This window comes from Centrocercus urophasianus, unplaced genomic scaffold, assembly GCF_019232065.1.
Source record: "Centrocercus urophasianus isolate 14NV4802_14NV808 unplaced genomic scaffold, USGS_Curo_1.0 seq_21, whole genome shotgun sequence".
Classification (NCBI taxonomy): domain Eukaryota; kingdom Metazoa; phylum Chordata; class Aves; order Galliformes; family Phasianidae; genus Centrocercus; species Centrocercus urophasianus.
In genome coordinates this window covers 11,024,328-11,035,256 of record NW_024884767.1, presented here as the reverse complement: position 1 = coordinate 11,035,256, position 10,929 = coordinate 11,024,328, and the positions used below count along the sequence as shown (strand labels likewise).

The 10,929-nt window shown below is 40.9% G+C and overlaps 1 protein-coding gene across 1 annotated transcript; it reads left to right on the top strand.

Moving 5' to 3' along the window:
- The first annotated feature begins 1,602 nt into the window (after positions 1-1,602).
- CUNH5orf63 (chromosome unknown C5orf63 homolog) lies at positions 1,603-10,344 on the top strand. The gene is made up of 4 exons (XM_042823090.1): positions 1,603-1,677; positions 5,957-6,077; positions 9,335-9,391; positions 10,097-10,344. The coding sequence occupies exons 2-4, from the start codon at positions 5,964-5,966 to the stop codon at positions 10,274-10,276; spliced, it is 351 nt and encodes a 116-aa protein (XP_042679024.1). The 5' UTR covers positions 1,603-1,677; positions 5,957-5,963; the 3' UTR covers positions 10,277-10,344.
- Positions 10,345-10,929: the final 585 nt, after the last annotated feature.

The window sequence follows — 10,929 nt, the reverse complement described above, 5'->3', positions numbered from 1 at the left end:
CTAATTCGCTTCAGCAGCAATTCTGTTTGAATAAACTAATCAGTCAGGGGACTGTGATTCCACCTCCTTCAGGTTCTTAAATCCTGTACACAGACCCCAAAGTAGGCTAACCTCCTTTTTGGAGTGAGAAGGATAAAATCAGTCTGATACCTGTGAAACCAGGAACACATTTTCCTCTTTATTTACCCCTGCTTTTCTACTAGGTTCTGCCAAAAGTATCCTCTACCCAAAGAGTCTTCCTTCTATCCCTTCCCAGTATTAAAAAGTCCAGCCCTTTCCACTCCATCCATGACTTAAGGTTTCCTAAATAAGCACTGAAGGCACAGTACTGCTCCATGAGACATGAGCTGGGCGCAGACAAAGGCAGGACTAGTTGGGAAGAGCCAAGGGAGAGCTTTGTGGCAAACTCGAAAAGCCTGTCTTATAGCAAAGCAGAACACCCAAAGCTGACACTGGGTTTTCTGATCCCGGCACAAAAATGAACAGCTGCCAGCATTATACTCCTGTTCAACTGAAGGGATTAAGATAGTGTCTGAAAACGAGTCACTGGGAGCTGATTAATCCTCAGCAGGCACATTTGTTTACTCTGCTCATTAATTAGGTATGTCACGGTGGCCGGGTAAGGCAACTCTCCTGGCAGCCTTCCCGTTGCAGAGTGATATGCCTCACAGTGTACAGGCATACAGGGGAAACTTCAGATTGTACCTGCAGAAAATTTGTCTCCCACTCCCTGGAATAACTACAAAAGCAGAAGCAAGGCACGGAAAGAAATACAGCAACAGAAAGAACATGAGCCCACAGTCCTTGTTTCCCAGCAGCAAACACTTGCTGCTTTTTATTTATAACACTTTTCTGGAGAAAGGAAAATCAACACACTTGAGAACTAAAACTGCAAATTTCTATACACAGATGAATTTCAAAAGATCCCGAAGCCCTCTCTTTAAGCCATATAATCTGGAAAATTACATGGAAAAAAATCCAGAAAAAATGGAAAGGACAAAATCAAAATGGCTCATAATTTCAGACGAGAATGCAACAATTAATCTCAGCAGAGAAAGATCCTTCCTTGTGGGACTGTAAGATTGATATCTTCCTTAGATCAGCAACTTTTCTACTCTTACTGCAACTCTGTGTTATTTTGAGCTCATTTCCAATCTCATTTGGATTTATTCATACATTCCAAAACACCCCAGCTTCATACCATCCACCAGTGTGGCTAGCAAACGTACCATGTAGTGCTTCAAGTTAATAGAGTGCTTCAAGTGCTACATGTTAATAGAGAGGAGTACTGTTTTTAGGAAGAATCTCTGTATTTGACTCTTTTTCCTCGTTTTCCACTCAATTATGAGTATAGTCAATGCCTACATTCAATATTCAAAGATTAAAAAAAAAAAAAAAAAAGCAACATATCACATTATTAACATTCTATTTTATCTACATGGCTTCTGTTTGAGTCACAGGGAACTGGACGTTTTCCCTAACATTCAATTTACCATCAGGAAAAAGGGAGGCTAGGCCCAGTGCTCTTTATTCGCTCAGACCGAGTTCACCTTCAGAGGAAACGTACCTTCCCGCGGGGCCGCCAGCAGAGGGCGGCGGAGGGGAGCCGCGCACGCCGAGGCCGCGCGTCCTCCCCGGGCGCAGCGCGGAGCTGGGCCGTCCCCCGGCTTCTGCAAGGTGGGAGTCCGCAGCCCCGGCCCGCACGGGGTGAGCGCGACGGGGGCTGAGGGAGGGCGGCGGGAGGCTTGGTGTTGCGGGGCAGCCCTGCGTGCGGCTGCTGTGTTGCCCGCAGCGCAGGCTGTGAGCGGGGCAGGCCGCGGTAGTTAGCTCGCTGGACGCCTTTCTCTTTCAGTCCGTAGACAGATTTGGGAAGGCTCGGGGGGAGCGGGGCTTCCTGGTGGCGGGCGGTAGTGGGAAAACGTGTTGCGCCCGGGAAAGGTTTGCAAATGGAGGCGGTCGGCACGGGGCCGCCTGGCCCATCTCGTGCGGTGCTTGCTGCCTTGCGGTGTCACCTTGTTTTGTCGTGCCGCGTCATCCTGATCATTAGCAAACCGAAACCCACTGCCAGTAGTTCTCTTTTCCTGGCTTACCATACCAGCATTTGAATCAGGAGGCATAGAAAAAATATGGTAAGCCTCCGCTGACTTGGGCCTTCAGTCTGCATCTGCATCACAGAATGGTTTGGTTTGGAGGGACCTCAGTGCCCACCCAGCCCCAACCCGTGCCGTGGGCAGGGCTGCCCATCCCAGCTCAGCTGCCCAGGGCCCCATCCAGCCAGGCCTTCGGTGCCTCCAGGGATGGGGCACCACAGCTTCTCTGGGCAGCTGTGCCAGGGCCTCACCGCCCTCTGAGGAAAGAATTTCCTCCTAAGATCTAATCTAAATTTCTGCTGAAGCCATCATTCCATTGTAGAAGGCCACCAGATTGATGGGACGTTGTCTCCCTTTGTGAAGTCATAGTGGTTGTCTGAGATCCCTATCTTCCATCTGCCTTAATATATCTCCCAGGAGGATCTGTTCTGTCATCATCCCAAAGAAAAAATGCAAGCTGCTGTTTCCCAGATCTTCATTTCACCTTTTCTCAAAAATGGGAGTGGTGTTTCTTTTTTTTCCAGTCACTGGGGATTTCACCTGACATCTGTTTCTCTTTCCTATTTCTTTGTCACACTAGAGTGAGGAATTAATGGGGAGTCAAGTCAGCAGAACAGAAATTAACAGACTTTCTTTAAGAAAAACAGCTAGGAAGTATTTAGGACTGGGATCCATTTTAGGCAAATTTAGTAGTTTTCTTGGTGCTGATATATTACCATACAGAAAAAGGTTTGATTGGTCCAAGCAGTCATGACTGATCAAACACATGCTAAGGTTCCAGAATGAAATAGTGCATCATTGTGCAGTGTATACAGACAAATGCCTGCCTGGTCATAGTAATTTCGTTTTCAGGTCTACATACACATTCATAGAAAGAAAACAGTATGCAGTGCATAATTTTATCCAGATACATAGGTAATTTTGTGTATAAAACAACCAGGAACACAATGCAAGAATCTGTCAGTGATTTGGAGTGAGGCTCAGAATATATAGTGTCATTGAAGTACAGAGTTAGGGAGAAAGTCAGCCGTACTTCTCTTTCAATGACTGATGCTAGGCTAAAGTTTTTACAGCTAATTGTCTTGTCCAAATAATGGCTAGTTCTAGTCTCACATCTTATTTTTCCAGCATCCCAAAATATGGATAGGAAATTAATTCAATTTGGCGTTGCAAAATACACCATGCATGGGCCAAGTTTGAACTCAGAAGTATCATCAGTTAAATTATTGTGTACTACTGTAGTATAAGAAAGGCAGGGTTTTTAAGTTTGCAAGCATCCTTTCTTTTTACATTTATGGGTTGATTCTGTCTCTCAAACAGGTCTTTATAATAGCTTGGAGGCAGGGGAGTGAAAAGCGTGGAGTAATCATGTTGAATGATTTTATATTTGCTTTAGCAGTTTGATTTTTTCATGACAGAAGACAAGTACAACACAGATATGAACAGGGTGTGAACACTGTGTGGCACTTCCCTGGCTTTTTGTCAGCGGTGAAACTGGCTGGAAGTGACCTGTGAAGCTGGTCTCTGCCTCTCAGGAGCTGTGCTCAGCTCCGTGTGGGCTGGCACCGGGAGCATGCTCCTCCCGTGTTGCTGTGGTGTTGGTGTGCGTGTGCTGAGCACATGGTCCTCTGAATGCTGCTTAGGTGAATTGTGCAGCTACAGTAGATTTTCCTGGTGAGCAGTTAGATATTCCCTTTCACTATCTTCTGATCAGTAGCAGCTGTGCTGAACCCTACACAACAGCAGAAACTTCCTGGGTTCCTGCACCACCACAGCTCTGGTGTTTTATCCAAAACCTTAATCTTTTTGCTTGAAGGAAGATTATTAACCCCTCCCTGATTTATGTGCAGATTTCTGCCAGAGCAGAACCATGGTTACACTTCGGTAAAGCTCAGTTGCTCTTTGCTAGCGCCTTGCTTTATTGCATCTTGAATGCAGCTGTTCTGGCCACTGCCCACATACAGATGCTGTTCAGCAACTGTAGGTTTCTCAAACATAGGAAGTCAAACTGCATCTTTTGTAGTGTGGAAACATGACACTGTCTGACACTATCTCACCCTCCCTGTGGGCAAGGTGTCTCAGGCTGCTTTGTGCTGGAGGAGCAGAGCACGTCTGGAGCCTGGGCTGTGACTGGTTTCATTTCATAAATCCAATTAGTTCTTTGAGTCATTCTGCAGCTGGCATTACAGCATGGGCTTAGTGTCGTTTTCCAGGGGTGAATAATTTGGCAACCAAGATTATACAGTCCTTAGATTTTTTATGAAAACATCCAGCCAAAGTCTGTGTTCTCCTGCAAGGCTCTTCTTTTAGTAATAGTACTGGTTAATGAAGATTTGCTCCTGAACTGTAAATACAGCATTGCTTATGATTATTTGAAATTGATGGGGGAGTAAGATGCTGGACTTTTGTCTTTATTCTTGTGAGATCCTGAAGCTCTATGTTGATAGCAGCATATCCACTTGTGTTTAATTGGTGTTTTGTCAGTGCCGTCCAAGCTCAGATTGGGATGGAGGGGTCTAAAAGTAGGGATAAAGGAGAGAACCAGAGTCATTCTACACACATCATATGTGTAAGTGGGGGAATAAATCTGTGTATATCTAGGCTTTAATCATTCTACAGTTCACAAAATAGTATGGGGACAATTGTCCTTGTTTTGAAGGAATGAAGTTTGCCTTACTAGGCTGACAACAAAAGTAAACTTACCAGAATGCAAACTATTTGTTTTTTGACTTTTTTATCTTGCATGTGAGCAAGCTGGCATAGTACACTTCACTGTGCCAAAAATAAACCAGAGCAATGTAATATTAATACTTGGAAGTCCAGCACATACAGTGGGCTCTTCCTTACTGCGCATCCTAAAACAAGAGTATCAGTTGCAACTTAGTCCTGCTTTTCTTCTCTGTTATCCCATTGGTTTATACTTGAGTTTAAGCTTGTGCTGTTTCATGGTATGTTTGTGGTCCTCTGCAGTCAGTAGAACTATAGGCAAGTTCTGCTTGGGTGGAAAATGAACAGTTTGACTTTGTGTAAACTGACTTGATAGCTACAGTGCATAATCTCATAGTAAATATTGCCTGTGCTGATGTTCTCTGTGCAGACTCCCTTTTGTTTCTCTTCTTTGCCTCCAAGTCCCAGAATGTCATTCAGAGATTCCCTTAAGATTAAGCTGGGGAGGAAGCACTGTTGTTATTAGTTTTCCTGTAGTTTGATGACTTCAATTTGCCACCCTTCAACAGCAACACTTTCTATGAGTTTTCTTAAGCTTCCCCAAAGAAAGCAAGAACATACCAGCATCATTCAAAAATTAATTTGCTGTTGCAGGAAGGACTCAGGGTGATATGCATGCTTTCATTATACTTCTATTAACTTTTTACAAAGTTAAATTGTCTTAGCTGCAGCGTTTTATTTGCTGCAGGAAGCATTATTTTAATATTTTGATTAGGTACAGATTAGTCTTTTGATGGAATAATTTTGAGTATGTCAAGCACTGCAGCAAGATTACTGAGGTTCAAAGCATAGCACTTTGCCTTTGGTTAATATCACATAGTTCTTACTAGCGTATGCCAAGTTGAAACTGTTATACATTTATGTCAGTGTTTGTAATACAGAATTTAAAAGAGGCATTTCAGCAAGGAAATATGTATTTGTTAATGGAGCTGCAATTCTTGAGCTACTTCAAACTGCTTCTGGTCTGTCACAGAGTTTTTCTGATTAAAAAGCAGTTGATCTGTGAACATAGAAGTGCTAGGAAAATGGTTTGATTGTATATTTTAGAGCTGTTACTGAAGAACCACATTAAGCTTTAAATTGAACTTTGTTACTTATACCAGAAAACAATTAAAGCATATGTTTTATTTTTGCCTTAGGAGGACAATGATATTTTGTTTTCTAAGCAGAACAGTGCAACTAGCAAGTACATCCAGTCTACCAGGAAGACTACTCTGTTCAGCTCGCACGAATAAGCCAGTATTGACTCTGTTCACCAAGGTAAAAGTAGTTTTCAGAATAAAGCATCAATATACACAAATCCTAGATGAAACGACCTGACCTTTTGTGTAGTTTTGGTCATTTGCTTTTAGGATGTTTTTTTACTCTTGGCTTTATAGCACTTTCCTCTCACAAGCAAGTAGTTACAAGCAACAAATGGAGATTTCAGGACTATTCAATCTCAGTGACACTGTGGTCCATTTTCTAGTAGAAAATTGTTCTCTAACTGCTAGTGTTTCATCCTGGAAATGGACATCAAAGATGAGTTTTCGTACCTAATCTGTTCAAGACAGGCATAAACAGTAAAATAGGCTCTTCGAAGCACTCATTTAATTTCACTGCTATATTTGAGACTGAAAATATATCGGAGTAGTACTGATAGTATACGAGGAAAAAGAAAAGTCTGCTATCACCCTTTCTTTTGCTTTACGGGCTCTGTAAAGCTAACAGGAATAAAATGGAAATAAACTTTTGTTTGGGGTATAGGCTGTTAGGATTCTTAGCCACATGTAGGAAGCAGGTGTGATGAGCAAGAATGGTCATCCGTGAGCTACTGCCTTCCACAAATTGTTACTAAGAATCTGCTGTATCTGCAGAGGTCTTTTTCACTTTCAGACGGAATGGCACGCTGCAGTTAACTGTGGTTAGTCATTACATAATTTCTGAGGCTTTTGTTAGAATAATGTTAAATGCAAAGCACTGAGAATGTTGATATCAGTATGGCAGTACTTGTTGGTTTTGGGTGAAATTCATATGATTTCCTCTTCCTGAACAATGTTTGTTCGTTCCCTTCCTAGCTGTAAAAGAGTGTTTAAACTGTGTAACAGAGGAGTAGATTTTAAAAGTCCTCATCAGTTGTTTCCTAGTTAGTGGAATGCATTCCTTAAGGACAGTACTGTACAGCTTCTTTCTCTCCTTGCCTGATTCAGCATGAATTCATTCACAAAGCAAATGTGATAAGGTAGGGAATAATGAGGTTGGCTTTGGATTAATAATTGGGAAGAAGCTCCTTTGTATGATATTGTGTCACAAAATCTTAAACTAGTAATACTGTATGAAATAAAATTTTCTGGGTGTAGAGGTCAAGTAGCTCTCTAAACTGTCTGCCCTGGCTGAATGTGTTTTTAATGTAAAATGTTTTTCATGTCTCGTATCACTGTCAGTTGCAAAGAAGAAGGCAGACTGCTTTAAACTAATGATTGCTTCTAGTTTATACTTATTAATTGCATTTCTCCCTCCTTCCAATTTTTAAGAATGAAAAGAAAAGAGGAAGAAAAGGCAGGAGAGAGCTATGGCTTCTGTGACCACATTAAACTAGTAGATGGTAGCATTGCCAAATGGTCTTTCCCCTAAGAGGCTTTGTTTATGCCAACACAGGCATTCACACAACAACTGCTCCAGGTTTAAAAAAAAAATAATGATTTTTTTTTTATAGTGTTACTGTAAGTCAAATCAATTTTCATGTCTAGTTTTACCATGCAGCTGTATGAGTGCTTATGTTAGTACAAAAGAAGTGGTGGCAGGAACATAGGCATGCTTCCTTCAGCTTCAGTGTAAAATAAGTACCAAACTGCAGGCGGAGCATGCCACACAAATGAGCACTGTCTATAGAAATAAAACTTTCCCTCCCAGCATGTGTACTGTCAAACAGATCCAGCTAATAATACAGCACAGGTCCCTTTGAGAAGGGATTTTAACTGTGTCAGCAGTAGGAATCCCACTTTCTGCAGTAAGGTACCTTTCAGATGGGGGATTGTGTAAGACAGCCTCAACCAGGCAGCCCTATTTATCCTATCACAGAATATATATTATATATCCTATTACAGAATAGGATAAATTCACGGCAGAGACCTACTATTGTACTAAGTACTGAAAAATGTATGATACTATAAGTAGACCATTTAAACTGATTCAGCTGTTAGTGGAGTTAGTTCATTGTCTGATTCCAAACCAGTGCCAATCATATTAGTACTATGCAGTACAAACACTTGCCTTTCATGCAGGAAAGCAAAATATATTCTTTGCTGAAAATCACCTTAGTTTTTTAAATGCTTTTGTGTGACTGTTAGAAAGTTTACCACAAACCTAGGAAAATTAAGAACATCCTAATAACACTACAAAGAGGCTGGCTCTTCGAACTGAGTGTGAAGGAGTGATGTGAAGACCTGATGTGCAGGATTCTGGAGCATTTCTTTCGGTCACTGATAATGCACTTTTAGGTCTCTAATATATTGATCTATCCAAAAGCAGCAAGCAAAAACCCAGAACTGTTGATGTTTAGCATCTTGCGTAAGTTTTCAGAGTATAAGGATATGTCCCTGCATGAAAAACAGTTTAGATGGATCTGAATTGAAAGTAGAGTATTTAATCCAGATGAGTTAACATATGGGAAGTAAGAAATAGCTCTGTATTTAAAGAAGCCATAGAAAGATTTTTAAGTGGGAAGGAGTAGGTCTTTTCCAGCTGTAAGTGATGTTCCATGACAGAAGAACGTCTGTGTGTTTTGTTGTGTGAGTTATAGGCCAAATTCTGCTACTACAGATACTGAAGCAGCATGCCTTCATGTGAGTCACTGTTTCACGTGAGCGGTGCTCTGACAGTCATGATACATTTTCAGCAGAAGTCAGCTGATAGCTACACAGGAAGTCTAGGGAATTTTCAGAAAGGAGAGGTTTTCTTGAACCCCACTGCAGGTCAGAGCTGTTTGCCAGTTCACTCTGCTGGAGGTTTTTTGCCCTTCTAGCTGTGCAGGTTGGGAGGTATCATGTTTAATTTCTATCAGACATTGTCAGCCTATGTCTTGCTATTTGAACTGACGCTGGTGACTTGATCTGTAGTGGAACAGAAGTTACTCATGTGAGTCCCTCACTTGCTCCACTTCTGACTAGAGCATTATGGGCAGTTGTTTCCAACTGGAGATGGAAGCACTTTTACCTGCAGCTGCAAGCCAGAAGAAGGGATGTGTTTATGGCCTTATAAGCCATAGTGACCTTCTAAACCTTTGGAATAGCAGTTGAAAAATGTTAATTTGTAAGAAAAATAACAGCAAATGTATGCTTTTTGTGGGTGAAGCAAGAGTAATTTCTTTTTGTCCATGCTGCAAGGATAAAAATTTAGAAAGCCTTAAGACGTGAGAGAAATGGCGGAGGGAAATGATGTTTGCAGTAATGATCACATCTGCCTGTTTTGTACTTTACAGTGCAGCTAATTTGTGTTTTACTTTGTGCTTTATGATGGTCTCCATTTTTCCCCTTTAGAAACCTTGCCCTCTTTGTGATGAAGCAAAAGAAGTGCTTGAGCCATATAAGAGAAGGGTAACGTATTGCAATACTGTATACATTTCACATAGAGAAAAAATGAGGGTTCTTTCTTTGAGAAAGAAAATTGCTTGGATTTATTTGCATCCAATATGCTTTCATGGGTGACCTCTTCAAAACAATTTCAGCACTGATTTCCATAAAATTCATTATCCAGAAAACATTTTGAGACTATGCAGCTCAAGTAAGTATTGGCAAACCAAACCATCATACACTTAATTGCAAAAGTTTTTAAAACCACTGCACTTGTAAATACTGTTTCCTGTCTGACAGGAGTATACAATTTTTATGGGGCAGGTGATGATAACATTTGGGAAATATTTTGGTAAATAGGACTTCAAATGTTTCAACTGTATTTAAGGACAGTTTTTTCTTTGCCCTGGGAAGAAGTTGTTAGTAGTAGCGTTTGAAAGGTATTGCACTGTACTGCTTGACACTTTGTTGTAGCTAATATTCAAAGGAAACGGGTTCTGTACAGGGAATCAAAAGTGCTGAACTGGAGTGAGTCCTTTGCAGGTGCATAGCTAAGGACTGTGGCTGCATACATTTTGTTGCCATAAAATGGGCAATTTTTTGCAATATAGAAGAATAAATCCAGAAGCATAAAGTGAACCTTCTTTCATTTCTGAAAAAGAATCTTGATGCAAAGATAAGCCACTTTTCCACTGTAGTATGTAATGACATGTTTCTTTTCTGTCACAGTTTATTTTGCAGGAGGTGGATATTACCCTTCCGGAGAACTCATCATGGTATAATAAATACAAATATGACATACCTGTTTTTCATTTGAATGGGAAGTTCTTAATGAAGCATCAAGTAGACATTCAGAAGTTTGAGGACCAGCTTACGAAGCTGGAGATGCATAATGATGGAAACCATTGAAGAAAATATGGTTGTTCCAATTGGGTTCTGAAACAACTGTGCAAAATAAATGGTATGAAGAAATAGTACTCATTATCTGGCCTTACTTTTCTTAGAACTTACTGTACCTATGTTCTTAAAAAAATTGGGTGACTCATATTCTGTTTTGTGTTAGTCATTCAGTCCAGCTGTCTCAGTAGCAACTGTAGAGAGCATCTGCTGTATTCCTAGACTGTGGCTTTTCATTGATAGAATAAATGTTGCTCCATAGCAGCAGAGAAAATGAAACATGCTTTGAGATTGTTAGTATGTGTAAGCTGCAGGTCTGTAAGAGACATGAAGAAGTATAGAAGTCTGTCCCAAGTGCTCATTTTGAAGCGGAGAAGAAGGCTGTAAATGTGCTGTAAATGAAAAGCACACTTGATTAAAGGTGGCATATTCTCAATGAAGGAGAGTTGTACCTATAGAATAATCAGCACAATTTGATGAAGCTATTATTCATACATTAACAGTTGAGTGTTTTTTTTCTCATGGGGTGAACATGTTGCACTTAAATACGTTCTGTCTTCTATTGCAAGCTTTGAGCTCCTCAGTACTAGAGTTACTCCCCATCACAACTGAGAAAGAGAGAATGAAGTACAATAGAGCCAAACAAACAGGATCTGCAATGAAAG